General features: G+C 49.8%; 6 protein-coding genes across 6 annotated transcripts; 4 read left to right on the top strand and 2 right to left on the bottom strand.

Annotated features, from left to right (window-relative positions):
- Positions 1–96: 96 nt before the first annotated feature.
- On the bottom strand, positions 97–3108 carry MIND_00447100 (uncharacterized protein; the record flags this gene model as incomplete). Its single annotated transcript, XM_037361285.1, has 12 exons — positions 97–592; positions 650–888; positions 941–1248; positions 1302–1448; positions 1499–1769; positions 1819–1932; positions 1977–2039; positions 2083–2122; positions 2170–2292; positions 2340–2558; positions 2610–2881; positions 2941–3108. The coding sequence occupies 12 exons, from the start codon at positions 3106–3108 to the stop codon at positions 97–99; spliced, it is 2460 nt and encodes an 819-aa protein (XP_037221577.1).
- A 187-nt stretch (positions 3109–3295) lies between these two features.
- Positions 3296–4171, top strand: MIND_00447200 (Carbonic anhydrase; the record flags this gene model as incomplete). The annotated part of the gene is made up of 7 exons (XM_037361286.1): positions 3296–3394; positions 3442–3505; positions 3554–3564; positions 3612–3625; positions 3671–3736; positions 3785–3863; positions 3911–4171. 7 exons carry the CDS (start codon positions 3296–3298, stop codon positions 4169–4171), a joined length of 594 nt encoding a protein of 197 aa, XP_037221578.1.
- A 1256-nt stretch (positions 4172–5427) lies between these two features.
- MIND_00447300 (Protein kinase domain-containing protein) lies at positions 5428–6129 on the top strand (the record flags this gene model as incomplete). The annotated part of the gene is made up of 5 exons (XM_037361287.1): positions 5428–5518; positions 5571–5595; positions 5641–5706; positions 5756–6056; positions 6109–6129. 5 exons carry the CDS (start codon positions 5428–5430, stop codon positions 6127–6129), a joined length of 504 nt encoding a protein of 167 aa, XP_037221579.1.
- A 116-nt stretch (positions 6130–6245) lies between these two features.
- Positions 6246–7378, top strand: MIND_00447400 (Protein kinase domain-containing protein; the record flags this gene model as incomplete). Its single annotated transcript, XM_037361288.1, has 7 exons — positions 6246–6375; positions 6441–6488; positions 6539–6555; positions 6613–6800; positions 6851–6870; positions 6918–7151; positions 7209–7378. The coding sequence occupies exons 1-7, from the start codon at positions 6258–6260 to the stop codon at positions 7376–7378; spliced, it is 795 nt and encodes a 264-aa protein (XP_037221580.1). The 5' UTR covers positions 6246–6257.
- Positions 7379–7879: 501 nt separating this feature from the next.
- MIND_00447500 (Protein kinase domain-containing protein) lies at positions 7880–12089 on the top strand (the record flags this gene model as incomplete). The annotated part of the gene is made up of 5 exons (XM_037361289.1): positions 7880–9411; positions 9460–9684; positions 9734–11358; positions 11412–11718; positions 11765–12089. The coding sequence occupies 5 exons, from the start codon at positions 7880–7882 to the stop codon at positions 12087–12089; spliced, it is 4014 nt and encodes a 1337-aa protein (XP_037221581.1).
- A 174-nt stretch (positions 12090–12263) lies between these two features.
- On the bottom strand, positions 12264–23159 carry MIND_00447600 (B-block-TFIIIC domain-containing protein; the record flags this gene model as incomplete). Its single annotated transcript, XM_037361290.1, has 32 exons — positions 22973–23159; positions 22843–22925; positions 22655–22795; positions 22361–22607; positions 22247–22315; positions 22121–22195; positions 21277–21641; positions 21067–21221; positions 20711–21017; positions 20585–20664; positions 20457–20542; positions 20317–20408; positions 19742–20270; positions 19034–19692; positions 16609–18983; positions 16125–16556; positions 15916–16075; positions 15795–15867; positions 15434–15750; positions 15104–15379; positions 14883–15052; positions 14769–14827; positions 14702–14727; positions 14605–14652; positions 13859–14547; positions 13478–13814; positions 13390–13429; positions 13160–13335; positions 13084–13107; positions 12806–13040; positions 12637–12753; positions 12264–12589 (listed from the first exon to the last, which is right to left on the bottom strand). Exons 1-32 carry the CDS (start codon positions 23148–23150, stop codon positions 12264–12266), a joined length of 8946 nt encoding a protein of 2981 aa, XP_037221582.1. The 5' UTR covers positions 23151–23159.
- Positions 23160–23235: the final 76 nt, after the last annotated feature.

Genomic DNA, 23235 nt, shown 5'->3' on the forward strand with positions numbered 1-23235 from the left:
ATTTCTCTTTTTTCTGCTTGTGGAAGCTGGGCGTTAGGCCTCCCTCTCCACTGTAAGTATATACTCCAATGCTGTAGCGCTTAGAATCTGCTTTGATTACTCGTTCACATTCCTAACGATACGCTGCACCTCCTCCAACGTTAGTTGACTCGCCCCGGTAAGGTCCAGCATCAACTCTTCCCATTCATCTGCGCTGCGGGCCCCAAACGTTGCATCTCGAGCCTTGTCCCAGCTGTCACCTTCCAGTCCTAACAATCGGCCTGCTTGTAATAGTTTAAGCCATGGTCGCTCAACACGAGCACGTCCGCCACCAAGAGCGCCACCCAATCCCGTCTGACAGGTTTCGACCCACAAATGGCATTCCGCCGCTATCGATCTACCTTCATGACGCGTCAGTTGGCCGCGGTACAGAATTTGCCGCTGCAGTATGTATTCCGCAAGGCGGCTAGCAATCCGGCGGTAAATGGAAGTCAAGGTGCTGCCAGGTAGCGTTGTTCGGAGGTAGCCTAAATGAGTGGAGAGGAGCGAGATCGGGCCCAAAAGTGTTTGGGATAACGCAATGTCTTCAGAGGGCGGACGGTTTGGGTTTGGTCTGGGAGGTAATCAAGTCAGCGGGTATGCCAATGGGAGAAGGTGCCAGCCTGTTCACGTTGTGGTTGCCGAAAAATGTGCTTTTAGGCCACTTTCTATTTCCCCACATACTTGTTGGACGATCATCTCCTCAGCCCTCTCCATCAATTTCCGATACAGACTAACGAGTTCCTCGAATACCGTCTCTTGTGGAGCTGCGGAGTTGCTGGGGCGAGGATCAGGTAAAGATGCGACCACTTGCGCTTGGGCCCGCAAAGCCGCCCGTCGTGAAATTTCCGTCCAAAGCTCCAAGAAGAACTAGTGTTGCTCGGTTAGTGTCTGCTATCATGTGGGGTGATGAGCATCATACCAGTTCATCTCCCCAGCCTTCCATGGCTGATTCCATGTACCGCGAGCTTAGCCAGGCTTTACATAGCCGTTGAACTCCTTCAACACCAGCCGTAAGTCGCCGTGCATCGACCTTGACTGAGGTCTCATCTCGACCACCCAGACTAACAGCCAACGCGCCAGGCACTGCACGAACAAACGCCGACGAAAGCGTTTCGAATGCATCCAATGATGAAAGAATCCGGCCATAGTAGTTTTCTAGCAGTGGAATTTGGACACTGATCAAGAAACGGGTTCGATGGGCGAATTGAGGAAGAGGGGAATATCGATCTAGGGGCCACAAATTAGTTCGCAATGAGAAGTGAAGAAACACCAATACGTACCAGTAACTTGTTCTACAAGCGCTTTAAGTCGTCTCGCTGAGGCCGTGGACCGCAAATCAGTATGTGGCAAGTCAGCTTCGCCCTCATCTTCAGCAATATGCCAGGCATCGGTAGCGGAGATGATTTCGTTGTACTGATTTTCAGCAACTAGATCACAAGTCAATACGCCAACTTGCGACAAGTAGAGAAACACTTACACTGCTTTTCGCCAGAAAGCCAGACAGAGAACCATTCTTCCTGACCCAAGATAATTTCGCTTATTCCGTCCCATTTGTCTCCGTCGTCCGACTTGCCCGATTGGCTTGCTGATGTTCCTGCAAGATTAAAGTGCTCTTCTCGAACTGCTGCATCGAAGAGCAACGCTTGATAAATTGTGTGCGCAAGGAGCGGTGGACGAGGAAGGAGGGATGGCATCGATCGTCGCAACTTTCGCGACAGCAAAGGGAAAAGAAGAAGCGTGAATTCTCTCTGTGGGAGAACTATCAGCTCAGTGGTTGACCTCAAGGCTAGATTCTACCTGTGCAACAATGTTGCCGTAGTCAGTGGCAGCTAGCAGAGGCTGAATTACCGCGTCCATGAAGGGTTGGTGCTCGTGGATGACATTTTGGATATGCGTAAAATACCACTCGGGCTGATAAGTGTGAGGATGAGTATAGGGCATGTTGAGGGACGGACTTTGTCAATCCTATTTGTTTCCCGAGAACCTTCGAAGTGGTATTTGAAGCGCATGGAAATTGGCTGAACAAGAGCTTGCAGTGAATATAGACCATCTTTTTCGGACCTCTCCTTGGGATTTGCTGGAGGGCGAATTTTTTTCGCCGCTAAGAAGATGAGATAAGATTCATTATTTGCGAGGAGATTAACCTACAAAGACTGCAATCGCAACAAATCTTGGAAAGCCTTTTCGAATGTTTTTCTGTCCTGTGAAGACGCAGCAACGTAATTAACAGGCATTGGCCACCCAAGCTTCTCGGAAGCAACCAGCAGCGTGCTAGCCGGCGAGTAAGACTCACACTGAACAACGAGGCAGCAACGGACCTGGATAGAACTCCTTTGATGTCCGCCCAGCATTTATCGCGTATTTTTTCCAAGAACGTCAACAGATGTAAAGTCTGGTTTCCGACAACATCTTCAACACCCGAAACCGCGGTGGAAACTTTGAGCACGAATTGTTGGAGGGCTTGGTATTCGGTCACGGAAGATTGCGACAAGGTGTCTGTGGCAGAGATGTCGCGCACTTGCTGGCAGGCCGATTCGCTGAAAGGGCTGGATGAGTAGGAGTGATAGAGGTTGGAAAAAGTTATAGACCTAAGCTTCAGCGCGTGGTGAATGACCTGCACATAACCTTTGACACTCTCCAATTCCTTCAGATTGCGATGCAGAGTCTCGATGTCTTCTAGCAGCGTTGGACCTTCGTTCTCCTCCGAGTAGGCCGAGGTGAGTTTGTCGGAGAGGTACGACAATTCATCCGCAAGGGAGTGACGTTGCAGCGAAAGGTCCTGCGCCGTATTGGAGTGTGTCAAGGCTGCTTCACGCGTTTGAGATAACAGCTTGTCGATAGCCTCTTGTGAATTTGCAAGCTGAGCTACGCCATCTAGGTCAGAGCTGGCCACATAACCGCGTGTTTGAGTTGACGCACCTTCGCCTGAAGCAGCTCATCTTGCTGTTGGGCTTCTTCAACGACATTTTCGAGCCCTTCGAGGTCGTCAAAGGATTTGAAACTATTGTTGAGGTATAAAACAGTCTTGTTGTGAGCCTGTTTTACATCTGGCGGTGTGAGCAATGTGCGAATTTGGAGAGAAGTCATGGCGCCAACAAAAGATCGTCAGGGTCTAGACCTCAGATTTCGGAAACTTGTTCCTTGCTCTCATCTCCCCGTTCACACTCTTCATATTGACCAAAAAAGCCATGGCTCCGTCACGTCCTACCATGCAACTTCAGACCATGGAGAATTTGACTTAGACCGGCATCACTTTTTGTTCTCGTTCGCCACCATGTTCCTCAACCGGATGTTACCCGCACGAAGCTGTAAACCAGCAGTTTACCAACAAACAGCCACGCTCTTCAATGCAGTTCAACGAAAACGGGATCAGGCGCGTATTATCGTGGTGAACGATTTGGAGGACCAATATTACAGCAGGAAATCGCAGAGGAAAAGGCGAAGCAACCTATTGCACTTCCACCCGCTAAACGACTGGCCATCGGTGCGTCCCACTCACTCTATGCTTATCATTCTTGCTCAATCCAGCTAGTAACTTGTATGGTGCGTTGTGGCTCGTCAATTGTTGCTTGGGTTCATCGAGAGTATAGGATGCAAGGATAAAGTAAACTTGATTTCACCACCACTATACCTTTCTCAATCGGTCCAGTCCTTTTAAACAGCTTGGATTCAAGGAAGGAGACGCCCATATAATACGAAATGCTGGCGGAATGGCGTGAGCTTTGCATCTCTTCCCTTTAACACTCTGATTAATCCCAACTAGCAAAGATGCCTTGCGCAGCCTAATAATCTCACAGCGCCTACTGGGGACACGGGAAATTGCGGTATATCATCATACTGGGGTAAATAATGTCTCGACTCCCACTTTCGAGGATTTACCACCCTTCAGTGTGGAATGGTGACGTTTCGAGGCTCGGAACTCAAGAAAATAGTCAAATGGTCTAAGCCAGATGATCCTTCGTGCGCTCAACAAGTGGATGCTATCGACTTTCTCGAGTTCACAAACTTGGAACAATCTGTCAAGGACGATGTAGAGTTTCTCAAGAGGAGTCCACTCATCATGGAAGGGACAAAAATAACGGGATGGATCCACGACATAAACACAGGAGAAGTACATCATTTTGTTCCTGACCAATCAAGCCACTTCTGAACTGTCTTAGGCAACCAGGGTAGCTTGACATCTAATCTGTAATCTTGTCATCATCATTCTGGCTTTCCTGTCCCCTGTCCAACTGTCCTGCGCTCCCGAAGCGTCACTAAGACTATGGTTGAGCGACCTATATAAGTCAGCTCGTTGCTTGACTCTTTTTTAACTTCCGAGAAGTATCTTCACCATGCACCAGTCTCACAACATCGCATGGAATTCTCTCTCTTCAAACCTCGTTTTCATCAAAGAGAATCGGAGGATAACCCCTCATCGCACAGACCTGTTCCCCCGGAAGCTACCTGATCAAGTCAAAACGCTGAACTACTTCGCCCGCTCGCTGAAGTCAGCGATCACCGAATTTTCGACCACAGAACGCGCCAAGTACCCGAATGAATTCCCTGCGCCAGATGACGCCGTCATCATCCCCAGCGACATTCTAAAGCGGTACTGCGATTTACCCTTCTCCTCTATCACACACAGGAATCAACACCTCAAAGATTGGGCGGCGCGGGCAGAGGACCACGGCGGTTCCTTATATTATTCGACCAGTCAGGGCGACCTTGCAGACGTCGTCAAAGTCCTGCTTGCCGAGAATGAGTTGGGTACTCTCCTCATGCTCGCACAACATCCCAAAGTCCCCCTCCGAGGTCTCCATTATCTCTCATGGGGTCACAGCTTCGGATGGAATCACGTTTGCCATTGGGCGCTCCATGGCTACATTTTCTTCAACATCCTACTTTCCAAACCGGAGCTCATGGAGAACGGCCAGTATCGTTCAATAAGCAGCTACAAGGACGCTATCGAGATGGTGACAATGACGGCAGATCATGACGCCCAGTCATACCCACATCAAGCGTTCTTTTGGGGTGGTTTCTACTACAGGCCGATTGACGAGTTTGACCCACTATCAAATCTCGAGAAGCTCCACGAATATTTGAAGATGTGCTTCCAGCTTCTATATCGGTATGACATGTTGGCAAAGGAATGCGGATTGGAGGTAGACTGGGAGGCAGAAATTGCTGTTACGGCCAGTCGACTTTGGGGCTTCAAAACTCGATTTGTGGAAGACTCCGAAGGCCATTGGATAAATCGTTTTGTCTAGCACCTATATCAATCCACGTGAAGTCTTAGAGAGCATTCCGGAGGTCCGAGGGAGTACACCAAGCAAGTACAGCCTGCTTACCCATTCCGTGGTTGTCGTATGTGTTTGCGGGAGCGAAGTATAAAAGGCTCTATGGCCAGCCTCAGCCGAGACAAACATGGAACAGCTGCTCATTGAGGGTAATACTAAATACGCACCAGCACATCAAACATGGACTCGTGCGGAGCGGTTCAAGAATATTATCGTTGGTGGGTCTTGATCAAAAACACGTATAGGTCAGAATCCTGAAATTTGTACTAGTGTGTTGCATGGATCCCCGTATCAAGTAGGCCTTGCCTGTTCCATTCCAGCTGATCTGGATGTCATGCAGCCCATACGAGCAACTTGGTCTTGAATCTGGAGCAGCCATAACCATCCGTAATGCGGGAGGATCTGCGTTCGTCATTTCTTTAGTTTGACTTGATTCTATCATTGAAAACAACCAGAAAGGAAGCGCTACGCAGTATTCTTGTCGCACAACATGCCATCAAAGTTGGAACACACATCGCAGTGCTGCATCATACCGATTGTGGTATGACGAAAACTACCACTCCAGAGATGCAGCATCTTGTCAAAGATTGGTGCTCTGGGAATACACAAGTCGCTGAAGCGGTGGAAAGAATTGACTTTTACCACATTAGTGACTTGAAAGATTCCGTCAAACGGGATGTCGAGTGGTTGAAGAGCAACCCAATGATCAAACCAGCCGAGGTCTCCGGTTGGATTTACGATGTGGAAACAGGAAAGGTGAGTGATTTGTGGCTGCTTGGGCAGACACTAACAAGCTATAATCTCCTAGATCACCGAGGTTGCGGCGTGAAAATTCCTTGTGTAGAACTAACATCCCTATGCCAGGCAAAATGAATAGAAAGTCACGTGCGAGTTGACAGTAAGATAAGATTAGCAATCTAATGATCTCATCACCGTCGTCACCTCTCTACTTCACCCATGTCGAACAATCTAACCAAGCTTGCTGCATTATCTCCTCCAGTCGAATCCGCCGAACCAGTCATTGCTATCGATCTTGATGATGTGCTGAGCCAGACAAACCATGTCGTCGCGGAATGTTTGTGGCCGAATGGCTTTGAGTCCAGGAGGACCTGGTCATCGGTTGTTCAACGCTATCTACAGGGCACAACAAACAATTCGGGACACAGATGACGCTTGAGCACTTCTACTGTTGCGTGTTTTAACTGCTCCTCTACGCCCCCCATGTTGACCAAACCCAGACTTCTACTATTGGAAGGTGCTCGTACCAATCCTCCTGCTTCTAAGCTCTTAATACTTACCCAACGACGCCAAGAATCCCTTCTGGGGTACACCGGAAGAAACCATGATTAAAGTGAAGGAGTTTTATAATACGGACTCTATTTTTCACGCTCCACCTGTCCCTGGTGCAAGAGAAGGTGTACAAGCGTTGAAGGATATGGGCTATAGGCTAATGGTTGTCACGGCCAGGACCTCGGATATTGCGGATGCAAGCTGGGAATGGTCAGTCAATCTCGTTTTAATCGCTGAATGCCTCAACATTGAACCTGCAGGATTGAAAAATACTTCCCTGGTGTGTCCAATTGAAAGAAAGTGGCAATTTTAAAAGTTCAATTATAGGTCTCTTCTCCAATGTCATCTTCACCGGACAGTTCAAAGACGCGCATAAGCTACACCATTCCGAACTGCTGACAAACCTAACCAAAGCTCAAGTCTGTGCTGACGTCAAAGCACAAGTTCTCATCGATGATTCATCTGAGAACGCCATACAAGTAGCGACTGCATCGGAGCCTACACCTGTGCTGTTGTTTGGTGATTACCAATGGAATCGCCGCATCTCAATCGCTGGCTCAGGTTAATTCCACTTTTTTGTCGTTTTTCCTGCGTTCTTGACCTCGGAACCATTCGCAGAAAGCGACTCATTGTCATTTGACCAGCGCTTAGCGGCCAGTCAAGGCAAGGAATTTTGGAAAGAGGAGACGCTACACATCCCCGATGGGACTCCAATTGAACGGGTGAAAGACTGGAGTGAGGCCCTTCGGTGGATTAGGGCGGCTCGAGCGGCCGGTAGAATCTTGTGATATGCTATGCTTTGGATCGCCTGACATTAAAGTTGACTGCTTCCTTGCCAGTGAACGCTGAGCCTCCCATCAGTATCAGTTAGGTTGCCCAAACTGTGGTAATCTCAATTCCTAATTCCCGATTTTCCATACGCGATGAAAACAAATTTGAATCTCGTGACCGCGTATTGATCAAGCCTGAATACGAGCCAACTAGATAATGTAGATGTGGTCCACTGGGGCCCAGTGATTATCCTCCAAGGTTGAGCGCGCCTGGAAGATCTGGACTTGGCCCGAGTCACCTCACTGTCAGTGGCAAATTCGAAGTGAGTTCAGGGTTGGACAACTAGCATCCATCATTTTCTACACTTCGCGTGGCCAAGTAGACAGCAATTGAGCTTGTACAGTAACTAACTAATCTGTTGGAAGCTGAAGGAAGGAAGTGTCGATTTGTTAAGTTGCTAAATTAGGTTCAGGGTTTGGTTTGCGTGACGTCACGATCTTTCGTCAAGGCCTGCGTGAATGCCGCTACGGCGTCATTTACCAACGCTATACGCGCATCCAGAGGACGATGCGCTGGAGAATGGAGGACAAGACGAAGGGTGGGAGGCCCCATCTACTTCTCGGTCTTACTATGCGACTACTTCACGTTCTGTTCCCTCACGCTCTACACCACTCAAACCTTCTCTCCCGACCGACCCATCGTCCAGTGTATACTCCCATTTCTTGAGGAGGTATCGATCCACCGTGCCAGATGACCCACGCAGCGATCCAGACAGCCATTACTACGAGAATGGATTGGGTCAACTGAACGATGCTGGGGACAGCGACGACGAAGCTCAGACTTCGTTCAGTGCGGCGGATCTATCTGCTCTTGCTTTCGAATCAGAGGCAAGCCTGCCGGAATCACGTGGAGAGCGAGAGCAATGGAGGGCAATGCTAGCATCCGTGTTGGCGGGCGATGTGCTCAAAACAGAGAAGACCAGGATTGCCACTGTGCTCGAGTCGACGGCATCAGAAAAAGAGCAGTATCACAGCAATGTTTTCATGGGTATACGCGCCAAATTACACGGAACAACGCCAACCGAGATGCGCTCCAAGCTCGATGAGCAGCGACTTCGCACCGTGGACAACGTTCTTGACGAAGTGCTGAGTTTCTGTCTTGAGAAAGACACGTCACATTCTGAAGCCCTCAAGCGAGTAGCATCTCTACTCCATCGCTTGGATTTCGTTCAGTCTCTATACCCTTCCCTGAAAGCACTAGAAGCTGACAGGCAAATATGCAAAGAGGCACAATTCATCAATCGACGCGATGCCCTCACGACCTGGTTCAATGTCATAACATCGGTCGGCCACCAGATTTCGCGTCTGCGACGATGGACTGGAAGCGAAACTCTGGATGTGAACCAACGCAACACATCTGCCGAGAAACCAATAGGCCCCAATCTAACACGCACATCCTCTAACGACATTGCCGACAGTTCGAGTTTTACTGAACGAATTTTGAAGGAGGACAATATGCAACGCATGTTCGAAGAACGATTCTTGGTCGTTGTGCACGCCTTTCTGGTCGAAGCACGTCAGTCTCAACTGCTATACGCGCCTCTTTTCAAAACGATGAATCTACCCACTTTCGAACACGAATTGGTTCCTTTGATTGCCTTTCCAACACAGTTGTCGCAAGCTGCTTTGCGACTGCGACTCGAATACGCAGCCAATCTAAAAGATCCTGAAGTCATGATTATCGACCAGATGACTGAGGACCTTAAGATTAGCATAGGTTTGGCCTGTCTGATGAAGAGACAGTACGAAGAATTCCTCGAGCCAGATCCCAACGGCAACTGGAATCTGCCTCGATGCATTGCGAACGATTACGACACCACTATACTCGACTCCATGAAGGTCTTCTTCAAATTAATTCATTGGAAGCTGAAAAGCGGTGCCAAGGGAATCTACTTCAAAGAAACAGATGTTCTCGAAGCACAGTGGGATACGTTCAACGACGTCAGCTTCACTGTTTCTCAAGCGTCATGTCTGATTGGTGAGGAGTTATGGTGAAGCCGTGTCTCTAATCTTATCGCATTGTTCACTTTTCTCTGTAGCTCAACGACCAACAAGTTGATGGTTCGCGTCACCAATTATTTTGATACTCAGGTGCAAGTTCCGATGGGTCAAGACTTGGGACACTTGCCCCAATCTCGTCGACATAAACGCCACGCGGAGGCAAATGGGACGGAACGGATGTCCAGCGAGCAAATGGTGCATTGGTATGGTAAAATCCTCGACAGCGTCAGGTTACGATACCGTAAGCTTCAACGCTTCGTCAGGTATGTTCAAGGCCACTTGGGTTCCATCGTCTGAAACATTCTTTCCTAGAGAATTGACCCATCGGCTGAGCAATGCCGCTGAATACGAGCTCGAAAACGTGAGGATGGAACCCTTCATTCGCACACTGGTGGAAACTGGCCACTTTCTTGTCTACACCGGCACTTACGAGGAGGAATCGACCTACATCGTTGCTTCTCCCTCATTACGGGACAATCCAGACGCTATCATCCGCATACTCATGGAGGCTTACAACGTCCAGCTCAATGATTCGCGGCCAGGTGGTAACAAGTCCTTTGTCGAAGATGATGAGGAGCCTAAATACCTCTTACTACTCTCGCCCATCAGCCCGTTCATCTGGAACGGCCACACCGAAGAACGTCCAGACATTCCCTACATCTCTTTCGAGCCATCAGAAAATCACGTGCGGCTTGTGGCCGATGGACCACAGCAACGTTTGACCATCGCCAAGGACATGTTTCTGGACATCTTCCTACTGGAAGATGAGAACGGTGACACGGTCGACCCGGAGATCACCATGCGATGTAGTGTCGACCAACTTTCCAATATCCCCTCTGTTAATCGTGAACTGCGCAAGATCGTCCGAGCAACGACCCGTTTGGCTGAATCAATCATCAACTCAGTTGGTTTCGTTCGAAATGCTCTCAACTCAACTGACGGCAGCCAAGAGCTCCTCGAGAACTGGTATTCATTCGCCTCTGACCACGCTCAGCACGCACAGAAGTCCATGGAACGTTCTGTGATGGCTCGGTTCGACCGAGCACTGATAAAGCATGCCATCTCCTGGGTGTCCTTCATTTGTGACGACTGCGATCCAACTGACCGCCGGACTTTCAAATGGGCGGTCAACGCTCTGGAGTTCACCTTTGGTCGTATCAAACGCAACATCCAACAGCTCCCCGAGGACCAGTTTGTCATGCTCAGACACAAGGTCGCTCGATGCATGACCCTGCTGCAGACGCATTTCGATATACTCGGTGCTCGCTCGAATATCGAGGCCAAAAAGGAGAAGGAGCGACAGGCAGCGATGCTGCTCGCCCAGGTCGAGAACAGCGACAGTGAAGTTCTCGTTGACTTTGACGAGAACTCAGGCACGCGGGCGTTCTGGGAGAAGGCGAGTAATGCTGTTGCGGACTTGGAGGCATGTCGGTTGGAAGCGATCGCAACAGAGCATCACCAAACTTTTGGTCGTGTTCTCGACAACTCAAAGCCAGAAGATCGCACCTTGGTGTTCCTTGCCTCGGCTTCGTCCAACGTTTCTATACGATGGCAGCAAGTCAAATTCATTGGGGCCGGCGCATTTGGCTCTGTGTACTCTGCGGTTAACCTCGATAACCTCACCGTCATGGCAGTCAAGGAGATCAAGTTCCAAGAGCTGTCGGGGCTTCCCAATCTTTACGCCCAAATAAAGGACGAACTGAGCGTGATGGAGCTGCTCCACCATCCCAACATCGTTGAATACTACGGAATCGAGGTTCATCGAGACAAAGTTTACATTTTCGAGGAATATTGCCAGGGCGGCAGTCTGGCTGCGTTGCTGGAACACGGTCGAATTGAGGACGAAAGCATTATCCAAATATACACGATGCAGATGCTGGATGGGCTTGCCTACCTACACAGTCAGGGAATCGTCCACCGCGACATCAAGCCTGACAGTGCGTCCTCATTTTTTCTTCCTCTTTTGTCCATGTCCTGATTGTATGTCTAGATATTCTCCTTGACCATCGGGGCGTGATTAAATTCGTCGATTTCGGCGCAGCCAAGATCTTGGCGAAGAACCAACGGACACTGCAGCGTTCGCGACGCGCGATGGACAGCAACATGCCGCCAGGGCTACAGGGCAACAAGGGGCTGAACCAAAACAGCTTAACCGGCACTCCGATGTACATGTCGCCCGAGGTAATCAAGAACGAGAAACGCGGGCGCCAGGATGCCATGGACATCTGGTCTCTGGGGTGCGTCGTTCTTGAATTTGCGACGGGTAAAAAACCATGGAGCAACCTCGACAACGAATGGTGCGCTGCCCAACTGTTTCCCTTTCTCCATTGACTTTTGTTGTAGGGCAATAATGTTCCACATTGCGACGACACAGCATCCTTCACTGCCAGAACCCGACCAGATGAGCACACTCGGTGTGGCCTTCATCAAGCGTTGCTTGACCGTGGATCCTATTCGGAGGCCATCAGCTGAAGAGCTGAAAGAAGATCTCTGGCTCAGCACCCTCCGCGCATCCTGGGACACGTTTGAAGCGCCGGCCGACGAAGAGTCTGTCCCCTCTGCTATTGCACAACAAGCAGTGGAAATGCACGACTTTGAAGTTGCCGAAATATTAAGCGCATCACCTGTCCCATCAAGCCCTTCAACTCAGGAAGAAGAGCTTTCTTAGCATGTAAAACACCCCCATCTGTTGTATCAACTAGCACACAAAACACGACAAGTAGTAGTACATTGTTCAAAATAGGAACAAACAAACAAAATGAGGGGTATGAAGGATTATCTAATTGGACACACACGCAGCACAGTAACATTTTTTTGGCAAAACTATACACTCAATTCAACTTTAATCGTCTATCACCCATCGTTTACCAGTACCGGCGGCCGTTGTCCCGTGGCTTTCGCTATCGCGGCGGGCATGATTCGAATCACCAGCAGAATAGTCGTAGTAGCTATTCAGGCTCCCATGGTCGCTGTTGCGCTGCGGCATCGGCGTGGTGTGGGTTAGGTATGAGTCAGTCGTCGAAGAACGGGTAACGGCAGCCAAAGGAGCAGCAATGGGCGACGAGCCAGCAGAGTTGGAAGGACTTTCAAATGGCTCAGCCGCTGAATTGAAGAACCTCGGGCCAAGCTGAGGGTTGGGCCGGAAGTCAGCTCCAGGCCCGAAAGTCGCTGTTTATCATCATCAATAAAGATGCCGAGATTGGATGGAAACGCACCAGAGTAAGTAGGAACGGGCTTCTCGGACGGAGACGGGAACGACACCTTCTCGTCGGTGCGCGACGTAATTCGCTGGAAATCATCGTCGCCTGACATTGACTCCTGTTGGGCATTGACTAAGGATAGAGAGTTCAGTTCAGAAAAAGAGAGTAAACGGAGAAGACGCACGATAACGAACAAGGCCTTTACCGTAGTTGTATCGGCAGACCACGCCCAAGAGGAAAGCAAAGAGCGAAAAGGCAACGGAAATCGAGGAAACGATGGCGAAGAAGTTCCAAGTTTCGAATGTCCAACGGAAGGTGGTTGATAGGAACATGACCGCCCAGCCGGCTAGATACCAGATCGAAATGGCCAGGAAAACAATCATGCCCCACCCCTTTTCGCGACGAACAGAATACCATCCCTGCCAACGTTTGGACTTGAGATAAGGGGGGAAAAGGACTGACCGAAATAATCCACGGAATCAATAGCTGCCAATCATAATGTCAGAGGATGGGGATGACAACCGATATTGCAACTTACCAATCCGGTAATGACGAACATGACCTTGTAAAGCGTCATATAGGAAGCAAGATGTCCGGCCCATCCGTTGATCAGTTGATCGAGGAAAAGCGAAATCGTCGCGCCCATGAAGAACAGACCCAATTGCAACACGATCGAGAACAACAGGACGAGGTGGTAGACACGCTTGATGGTTACTATCAATACGTTTGAGGAGATTTAAGATGAAAAGGGGTAGGATAAGGACTCACAGGACGCTCCGACACGCTTGAATGTTTGCCAACCGAACAACTAAGCAGCAGGTTAGTGGTAACTTAGGCTATAATCAGGGGGACCCACTTTGACGAGTTTCCATGTCAAAATCGATGAGATAACCAGACTGACGGCGTTGAAAGCCACAGTCGGGTACTCAGCACGGGCACGAGCTGCCCAGTAGGTGGGCAGAAGAGAAGGAGCACCGTTGCATGCGCCATGGGTGATATATCGGTCGAAGTCAGCGCGAAATGAGGCGGTGTGGGTAATTTGGTAGCCAGACCACGCCGTTGCTAGCACATGAGTGGAGAGAGAGGCCAGCATGTGCGGCATCGACTCGTTCAACAGAGCCACAATGGACATTCCCAAGACCCAGAATTGGAAAGCGATGAAGACAATATCTTCCCGCTTCGTGTTGTCCAATCTGAATTATAAGTCGTGGTATGGTAATAGAGGACAGAAACTTACTTCGCAACGGGCCAGTTCAGAGCCCACATACAGCTCTTGTCCAGGACGAGGGGGTAATGGTTATACCCAAGTCCGGTGATGTTGACAAGAGTGGTATCGTCCGCCAGGCTGAACACCTTGACCTGTGGTGTTTGGAAAACCTTGTCTGCCCTCTTATCACGGATAGTGGACGAAGGCGTGGCGGTCGGAGGAGCAGTTGAGGTGATGGTTTGGGTGATCTTGATGACTCTTGGAAGCCCACTGGGGAAGATTGCCGATGAGGACGAAGCAATCGGAGCTGATGCTGAGCTGAAAATTGGGATGTCTGAGGTAGAAGCGAAGTCGAGAGTGCTTGAGCTTGAGCGTGCCACAGTCGAGGTTGAAACAACGGCAGCAACGTTATTGTTGCTCAGCTTTTCACCTGCATCGAGGGCGCGGTTGTTGGTGGCAGGATGACCATCATAGACGACAACACACTCGTTGGTACTGAGCGTCAATGGGATTGTGGCACACATGCGGATTTCGGGTCCATGGAGCGCGGGAAAGCTGCTGTTGGTCGCATTTCCCTGGAGTGCAACACTGTAGAGAAGGGCGGCAGCATTGGCATTGATAGTGAAGGCCTGGGTTTGGAGGAAAATCTGAACGCCAAAATGAGCAATTGAAAAGAGGGCGTAGATTGTCGTCAGCCGCGAGAAGGTAAGCCGTTCCCACTATGAGCAAACAAGGTGAGCGACAATGGGTCAACATCGAGGACGGTGGCAACGCACCACAAGCTTGGCCTTGGAGGGGATGGAGAGGTAGGTTGGCATTGTTATCTAGGAGGAGAATTAGGTTGCTAGGTGAGGCGTTTTGGCGGTGGCATACAGTTGGGTAAATGAGTGAAAGGACCACTGGGGCGGGAGAAGAAGGCTAGGTAGCCGCAAAAACGGACCAGCCGAAGGATAGAAAGCGGTGGTGGGTGGTTGGTGGCTCAGAGCAAAGCAGCAAAACCTCGTCGTGACCATCAAGTCTATTTCGACCAACAACAATCTACGATGCTTGATACCAATGCCCTGGACCCTCTCCAACAAATACATAAACTTCCTTTTCTTCGTCGTCATCTGCAGGCAACGACCCTCCCCGCAACTGCACAAACCCCCCTTGAGTTAGATACTGCAACATTTCATAGATTTCCTGTCGGTCATAAACTGACCGCAGTCGCCAACGTAATTGCGCCTACAAATACTACTCAGACTCAACAAACACAAATAAAAAAAGTAGTCAAACCTGTGTGATTCCCGGATGGAAGACTAAAACACCCATAACTGCCCGTGCAGCGGCTTCCCATCTATCCGAAATTTTGTTGCCAGTCATGTCGAGCCACCGTCGAGGGAACACCCGCATCATTGGATCTTGAGAAATAAGAATCGACCATTTTCGCAGATATACCGACGCTACGAGCAAGAGCGACTTGTAACCGGTCCAAAACAACAGTGGCAATTTGCAGTCCGTCAACTTCCGGACTCCAGCACGGATAGTCTCCAGAGGCAGTCCAGTCTTCTCCTGAATGGACAGCCTTCAACTTCTTGATTGGATTATTTCAAGGACTCCACTCACCACAAGTCCGTTCTTGCTAATCCCGCTGGCACCGCTCCCGGTTACAACGTCTAAAATAAGCTGCAAGTTGTCGCGATCAATCACGTCAAGTGAATGGGACAGCGCTGCCCATTCTGCCTCAACGCAAGCAGGACAATCGACAAGACTTTCTTCAGTCACTTGTTTGCAGCAAGCAGACAGTCCATCCACCGTCTTCCCATGTTCTGCTAAAGTTGTGATTGGTTCCAGATTGGGCGTCTCGATAGGGCTGGGCGTTAGAGGAGCTGTAATAATATCATGAAAGCGGACGAAAATCGAAGTCTCGATTTGATCGTCATCTGGGACAATGAACGAAATGACCGAGAGTTAGCGTAGCTCATACCTGCTTTCTTGCTGTTCCAGTCAACAACCTTCCGAGCCGCCTGTGCTTGAGTTGTATCAACTTTGAAATGAACCTGGTTGATCAATCAAGCATGGCCTTGAAACGTCCAACAGTTCCATACCTTGTTGTCGGACACAAGTTGAATCAGTGCAGCACTATCACCGTCTGTTGCAACCAGGGGCCATTCTCGCCAGCTGTCGTCGACGGCCGAAATGTCTTCGAGAGCAGTGGCATCGTTGAATGTGTCGCGTGGGACAGAACCACCGATGGCGTTGTTATTCCTGTCATCGAGGCTGTCAATCACGGGATTACCGTAAATGGAAAACATACAGATCAGAGATCCTGAGCATCCGGCCGGGTCGACTGTTCGGGTTTCGGAAAGCCTTGGACAAGACGTTACGACCAAGTAGATTCCTGGTGGCAGTTTGAACGATAGGTTCTCCGATCTCATGTAATAATCGAGCAGCCTCAACTGGGTCGTAGCTTTCTAACCCACTACCCATAGTAAGCTTGACCGCAGCTTCCGCAAATAGAATTTCATCTGTCAGGTCGTCTGTAGCAAAAGCAAGGTCATCCGCACGAAGAGTGAGTGCTTGACGCAGAGACCGCTTTTCTCGATTGTCCTCGACCAAGCCACTGAACATGAAATCCCATGTAGGTGGTCCAGATATTGTTTCCGTTACCTCGAACTGGTCGAAAAGCATCTCCACAGTCGCGGGAATGATATTCTTCGCAGTATCGTCCTCTGAAAAGCCTACTCGTCTGTGAAATTGTGAGAATCTCTTGATCAGGGTCAAAAGGGGACGGAACGTACATAGCATTCTTGTCGACATGACTTCGAAGGAACTCAATGTGTTGGATGACGTTGAAGTCGGAGCTTCGAATGTCATCGTCCGGAAGCCATTTCGAACCACGATATTTTACCCAAATTTGGTGCCAATGGTCCTCCAGTCGCACCAAATATGCCGCTGTCGTAGTCGCATCCTTCAGACTTCGGACACGCGCACGTATAGTCCCCTTTGGTACGGCAGGAAATACTTGCTTGACGATTCCGTAGTCGATTTTGCCTCTCGTGCGGCAGCGAGAGTTGGCGATCACATAAGCGTCCTTCAGAAGCTCATCATAATCCTTGTTCCAATGGAAACGCGAACGAGGACCTGTGTTGACCTCTGGCTCTTGCTCCTTCCCTGCTTCCGCTGGCTTCTTCTTCTTAGACTTGGACTTTTCAGCAACAGGTGGCCCTTGCGTGGCGATGAGTGTCGCGATTGATTTTTCTGGAGCATTGGTAACTGTCGGCGGAGAGATAGTTGGAGCATAAGCCGTGCCATCGGCGGCAGCGGGCTTCGTTCTCCACTGCGGTCCTTTCCTTTGGGTTAAGAAGCGTGGGGCAATTGGGAGGTTAGCATCATGCAAAGCCTGAGCGATTTTTTGCGCCCATTTCTCAACCTGAGCTCCGCTGGACTGGAGGTAGGATGTTCGAACGCGCTTCAACCGAACGGCCGCTTCCTCTGGTAGAGGGTCTGGATGGACCTTGACAACCAGATTATCCCACCTAGCTTCCCGTTCAGCCAACAACTCGGCAGCCTTCAATGCTAATGATGCCCGTGTTTCTGTGTCCATAGCTTTCTTTTTGATCTCTTTCTGGAGACGACGGTTAGCCTTCTCAAGCTCGACCTCTTGGTTAGCAAGAGCTTTTTCGTAGAATGAGCGAACAACGTCAAGAGGGGCAGAGATAATACTAGCGACATGGGAAAGTTGTTCATCGGAACCGTCTAACGGAGGTAGGTCCTGGAGGCCACTGATACGCTGATTGATGTAGTGTGACTGGTGCCATGTGAATGAATATCCTTCTGTCCAGGAGACACGTCGACAGAGGATTTTGGCTGACTTTTTCGCCTTTTCTAACAGAGATTGCGCTGGTGGGAGGTCGGAAACAACGGCTTCAGGAGCGTCCAGGGATCCAACACATGCGATTTTAAGATAGTCCCAGTATTCAGCACTTTCTGTATCAGACGAAACGGGCATATTGCGTAGGAAGCGGGGTTCTGATGTAGACTGGGCCCAATGAAAGATAGGGGCGACAGTGAGGAATCGCCAGTAGTCCGGAGCATTTGTTGTCAGTTGACTGGTCCATTCGCCTACTTGCTCACAGAAAGCGGTCGGGAAATCTGCATTGGGCGGGCACGTGACCTTAACTTCGTCGGATTCGGCGGGCCTCAGCGGCTCTGCCAAGCCCAGCGACCTGAGAATCTCGAGCAATTCGAGAACTCTCCCGCGACCGCGGGTTCGACTTATTTGCAAGAGGGTGTGTAGATTCGCAGGGAGGTCCTTGACCGGCATGTTCCAACCATCGTCAGTGGCCAATAACTGGGATAACTCTTCATTGCCATCGATGCAAGCCACCAGTCCACAATAGAGGCCAAGAGGAAGTTCGGAGTAAAAAAATGCGAACGACGCCAACTTGTCAGCATGGGAAACGATACTAAGTGATGGGTCGCCACTGGTAAACGCATGCAAACAATAACGATGGAACTCCCGAGCGCGCAGCATTTTAGCGGGGATATAGCCATAGAGTTGACCAAATGTTGTCCGTTCCGTCAGAAGGGCCTCTCGAATGGCTTCATCGTTCATCGCAAATAGTTCGTCGGCCCGCTGGGCGTTCGGCATTCTGTTTTCATCATCGTCGCCCAACAAGAGTTGCGCGGCTGTGGACTTGCGCGGTTTACGACCAGACTTGGCACCATATTCAGTGTCTGCATCGACCACAATCGAGTGGTTGAAATTGGTAGGCGGGAATTGGGGAGTATTGCGGCCTTGTTCGAGTAGGAATGCTGAGATTTGCTCTTGAGTTATATGTGGTAAGTAGACGATATTTGCGGGGCGGACCAGACCAGTAATGCTTGTCAAAGTCGTTTTGAATTGTTTCACGCGACCTTTGGCTTCAAGACTTCTAAAACCTGCAAGTGCAGTCCGACGATCCATGGTCGTCCCGGGTGGGGCGCTGGCAGGTTCGGATGCTTCCGCAAGAGTGGTCAGATGCGACAAATGAGCATCAAAGAGCTCCTTGGTTTGTGTATTCGCAATGCCTCCAAGGAGTTCGAGAACCCGAAAGAGCTCGTTCTCGCGCCTTAGAGTCGAAACATTCATCTTGTTCATTTTGTTCATTTTCTGGCGAGGTTTTTTCGTTGGCTAGAGACAAATCAATGTCCGGACGAAAGTCGAATCAGAAATGAACTCACTTGGGATTGACGAGATTCCACTCTTGGTGCGATTGGCTCGATGTCTGGCACAACTGCACTGGCGTCATTTGGAACACTGGGTGGTTCGATTTGGATTGACGTCTCCGGTACCAACAGCGGGGATGAAATGAGGTCGTCTTTGGCTTCTACATGAGGACTAGGTAGCTCGGATGGCAGAGCAGATGAAGGAGTAGAGATTGGCAGAAGTGTGTCAATCTCAAGCGGTTCCGATTCCGGTATCGGGGAGGACGTCATTCTGGCACGTTTCGCTGGAGGTAACGGTGCGTCAGAGTGGTCTTCCGACTGTGGATCCGCTTCGCCACCAATGTTTTCGTCGCCTTTTTCATCGGTATCTGCCATCTGAATGTCTACTAAAGCAGCAGGGCTGCTCGTGTCAACCAATGTTTTTCCGGCGTCTTTCCTTGGCCGACCGCGCTTTCTTTTTTCTGTGGGTTGTCCATCAATGGGCGGTGGATTCTTGGGAGGTCGACCACGACGTTTTGGCGGTGGGCCTGACTGAGATTCTGCGGCAGCTACCTCTTCACCGATAGAATCGTCTACCGGCTTTTTCTTCGGCGGGCGTCCCCGACGCTTGGGTGCTGGTTTAGGAGTACACACTGCGTCGTCGCCATCACCCATGTTCTCGGAAGTAGAGGCGCCTATTTCTCTATTAGTTTTCTGCTTGCTGGAATGAAAAGAAAGTCTGACCGGGATCACCGTCTGTCCTGGATTTCTTCGTTGGTCTTTTTTGATCCTCGTTGTCTTCTTGTTTCCGTTTGCGTTTCCTGGATGGCTTGTCATCGCCATCGCCTTCCTCTTTTTGTTTCCTCGGGCGTCCCTTCTTGACCGTACCATCAGGCAAAAGAGGGTTTTTTCGAATTTTGGAGGATGCTTTGGAGGGACCTTTGAGTAACATTCTCAAGTCGCTGTCTTGGTGCGCGTTCAAGGCCGCAACGTTCGAGTAGAATAAATCTGAGGTAAAAGGGTGGAAGTTGCCGACTTGCGCACGATCAATTTCCGCATAACCAGAATTGCCTTGATCGAGACCCTCTTCAGCAACAAGGTCTAGGTAGGACGCGAGAGTGTAGTATCGGTTTCGCCGTTCCCGCCCACTGCTCTCCATCAGACAGGCAATTCCAAGATCGATCAGGTGAGCGGGGGGAGGGAATTTCTCGGTGCGGGTTAGTATCAGTTCAATCGTCCGGCGGTCGAATTGGGCCAGACAATTCGTCAATTCCTAAACGAGTTAAGTATGCGGCCAGAGCCAACGACAAACGACTCACGGTCAGAGTCATGCCGGCTTTACCAGACTCTTCGATAAGTGTTAGGATTTGTTTGTGGATAGTCGTGTTAAACTTGACGCCGCTTTGCTCGTCTGATTGAAGACATCAATATTGCATCGTCATTTGGAGGTGAGGTTAACCTGGATCATCATCTGCTTGTGTTGGCGCGACGTCTCCTTGTGTCGATTCTGTATCGGAAGAAACTAGACGGTAGCATTTGATCCCACTGTTCGTTGTTGAACGCCGTTTGTTAGCCACAAAAACACACTCCACAACACGCTGCTCAACAAGCTCCCGCATTCGTGCCGTGAAAAAACGACGATCAGTTTTGGTTGGATGCTGGAAACCCTGCACAGCGTAAGTTAAAATGGATGGCGTCAGAACTGGAGCTTACGATAGCGATGAGCATGTTGCTAGAAGCATGCATCTGGTTCTTCGAAGCTTTGAGCAGTTTGAGGATGCGCCCTTTGAGAAGGGTCAGACTCGAGAGATGACGCGCATCAATGGGGGCGAAATTGAGATTCAAAGCAGCTGGGTCTTGTTCTCCGTCTTCATCTGGCGCCTCAGCTACTTCTTCGGCCTGTAATTCAGCAGTCGCACGACTTTCCTCTTCTCTGATGCCCTTCCACAGTTCGCTGCGATCAAAAAAGTATTTGTGTATGACGAAATGTGTTCCAACACCACCACGACGAACTTTGACGCTGTCAAGGATGTTAGGGGTTATAGCTGTATTTGTAAAAAAAAACGCACACAAGATCTAAATCGGTAAGTTGCTTGACAAGATAAAAGCAAGTTTTTTGGTCGTAGGTAGATCGCTGGCCAAGTTCTACCACGGTGACACCATTGTCGCGACCGCGAGTGATGATTTGAAGGGCCGTATATACCATCGGACTCATTTTTGGAAACTAAAAGTGCAATGAGTCAGCTTGGTAGCCGACAGAAACGACTGGGAAAGCGAACGCGGATATGGGTACCAGTGAGGGCAGCATATGTTGTATCGGAATTGGTCGCAATCCTCAGCTTATCCCCATACTGAGCCTTGAGCTCCTTGAGCGAAAGAGTTTTGGCATCTGCAACAATAGCGAGCGTAGGCGGCGCTGTTTGAACGATTTCCTCCCCCTTCTCCTTCGCTTTGCGCTTCTGGCTGTTTTGCGGCGCAATCCAAACCTCCGAAGTGATGCCGTCAGGGACGGTCCCAACGATGACGGTGGGCTGTTGAGCGACGAGGGACCAGATGAAGGCGTAGAAGTCGTCGTCGGTGTTTTGGGGCCCTCCCTTTACATAGAAGTCGACAATAAAATCCCGTAGTCGTTCAACAGGACAACCTGTGGGAGAGTCAGAAAAGCGACTAGTGCGAGGTTCGAACTCGATGCTGCTCGTGTCAACAAGCATCACATGCTCGTGAACTCACCTAAATCTCCGTCAAAAGAGAGCTCACGAAGACAGTGCCTCAGTAGGTCGTCCATCTTTTGAAGATGGAGGACGGAGGCAAAGTGTGATTCCCGACGACCCTGACCAATTCGGTTTCCAAGTATGTAAACGTCAAGTCGTCCTGTTCGGCAAACGTTACACTGAGCTTCTTTCGTTTGCTTTTTACGAAGCTAGGACGCTATCCGTTTTCAAAAGGGAAAGGTCACAAAGTGTCACACCCAGCCATAGTCAATGTTTCATTCCACAAATCGAGGATGTAGTACACTAAAATACAAACTAAACTACTTTCCAGGAGGCACAAAATCTCTTGTCAAGTCGATATCGCCCGCCAAATGCGTATTTGTGAGCCGTACTTGACGCTGTCGTGGTGCACCTCCTCGTTTTCCTTTCTTTTTGGTGGTAGGAGCGCGGATCGGAGCCTGGGCAGCAGAAGTCAACTGTAGACCCTCTGTGGTTGGGATGAGATTAGCCATAAACCGTTTTAACGAGCGTTGCATACCGTTGGCCAATTCCCTCTTGAGTTCGACATCATCAGGTAGCTTCAGCTGATGCCAAAGATCCATAAATTCTAGCGTCATGTCAGCACTGAAAATCTGAATAATATTGGACTGACCCTGCTCAACCTTTTTACCTCCAGCCTCTTCAGTCGGTTTGATTTCGTTCCAAAAGACCATCCGAAGCTGACCATCCTTGACAGTACGGGTTACCAACACTTCGCCCTCCGCTTCCAGCTCTTCCACTGCTGCTGGCGCTTCCTTCCACACCTCCTTCAGGGTTTTAACATGAATCCCTCCGCCATTCTTGGTTGCACGTTGAATTTCAGTGAGCAAAGCTGGCTTGGTTCGAAAGCTGTATTCATGCTGGGTAGTGGCATTAGACGAAGAAAGAATTTGGGTAACTAATTGACCTTGTAGGAGTAGAGGTTCGTTTTAGGGTTATACAAAACGCGATCATGGGCTTTGAACTTTTCGAGCAACAGCGAGTCCTCAAGCAACGGCGTGCCAGTCAAAAGAGCGATATCTTCTAGCCGCATAGGATTAGGCGTAGACTACAATAGTTCAGAGCAATATGGTACAAATGCTGTTAAGCACAAACCTTGAGGTGGTCCACCGCATAGACGAGTTGCGTATTGACATTGTTTCCTGAACCAGTGTCTGCAGGCTGGGACCAAACAACATCTAAGCTTGTCAGCAGCGAGGCAGCAGCCCCATGGAAACGAGCCCACTAGACTTCGGGCGAGGTTTCTTCTTGCCTGGAGGGACATATTCGGAGTCGGCTGTTTGGGGCGTGGTAGCTGCGGGACTCGATGGGCCAGCAGTCCCAGCATTGGAATGCCAGGAAGTGAAATCTTGTCGCTTCAAGGTTTTCTGAAATGCAGCAGCATCTTGAGCAAGTTTCGACATAGTGGCACAAGTCTAAGCACAGCGAGTCACAAAATAACAATTATTAGAGAGGGTCAAGGTACTTTTGCACACACACATCTATACA

This window comes from Mycena indigotica, assembly GCF_014461135.1.
Source record: "Mycena indigotica strain 171206Taipei chromosome Unknown Mind.scaff0004, whole genome shotgun sequence".
Lineage (NCBI taxonomy): Eukaryota > Fungi > Basidiomycota > Agaricomycetes > Agaricales > Mycenaceae > Mycena > Mycena indigotica.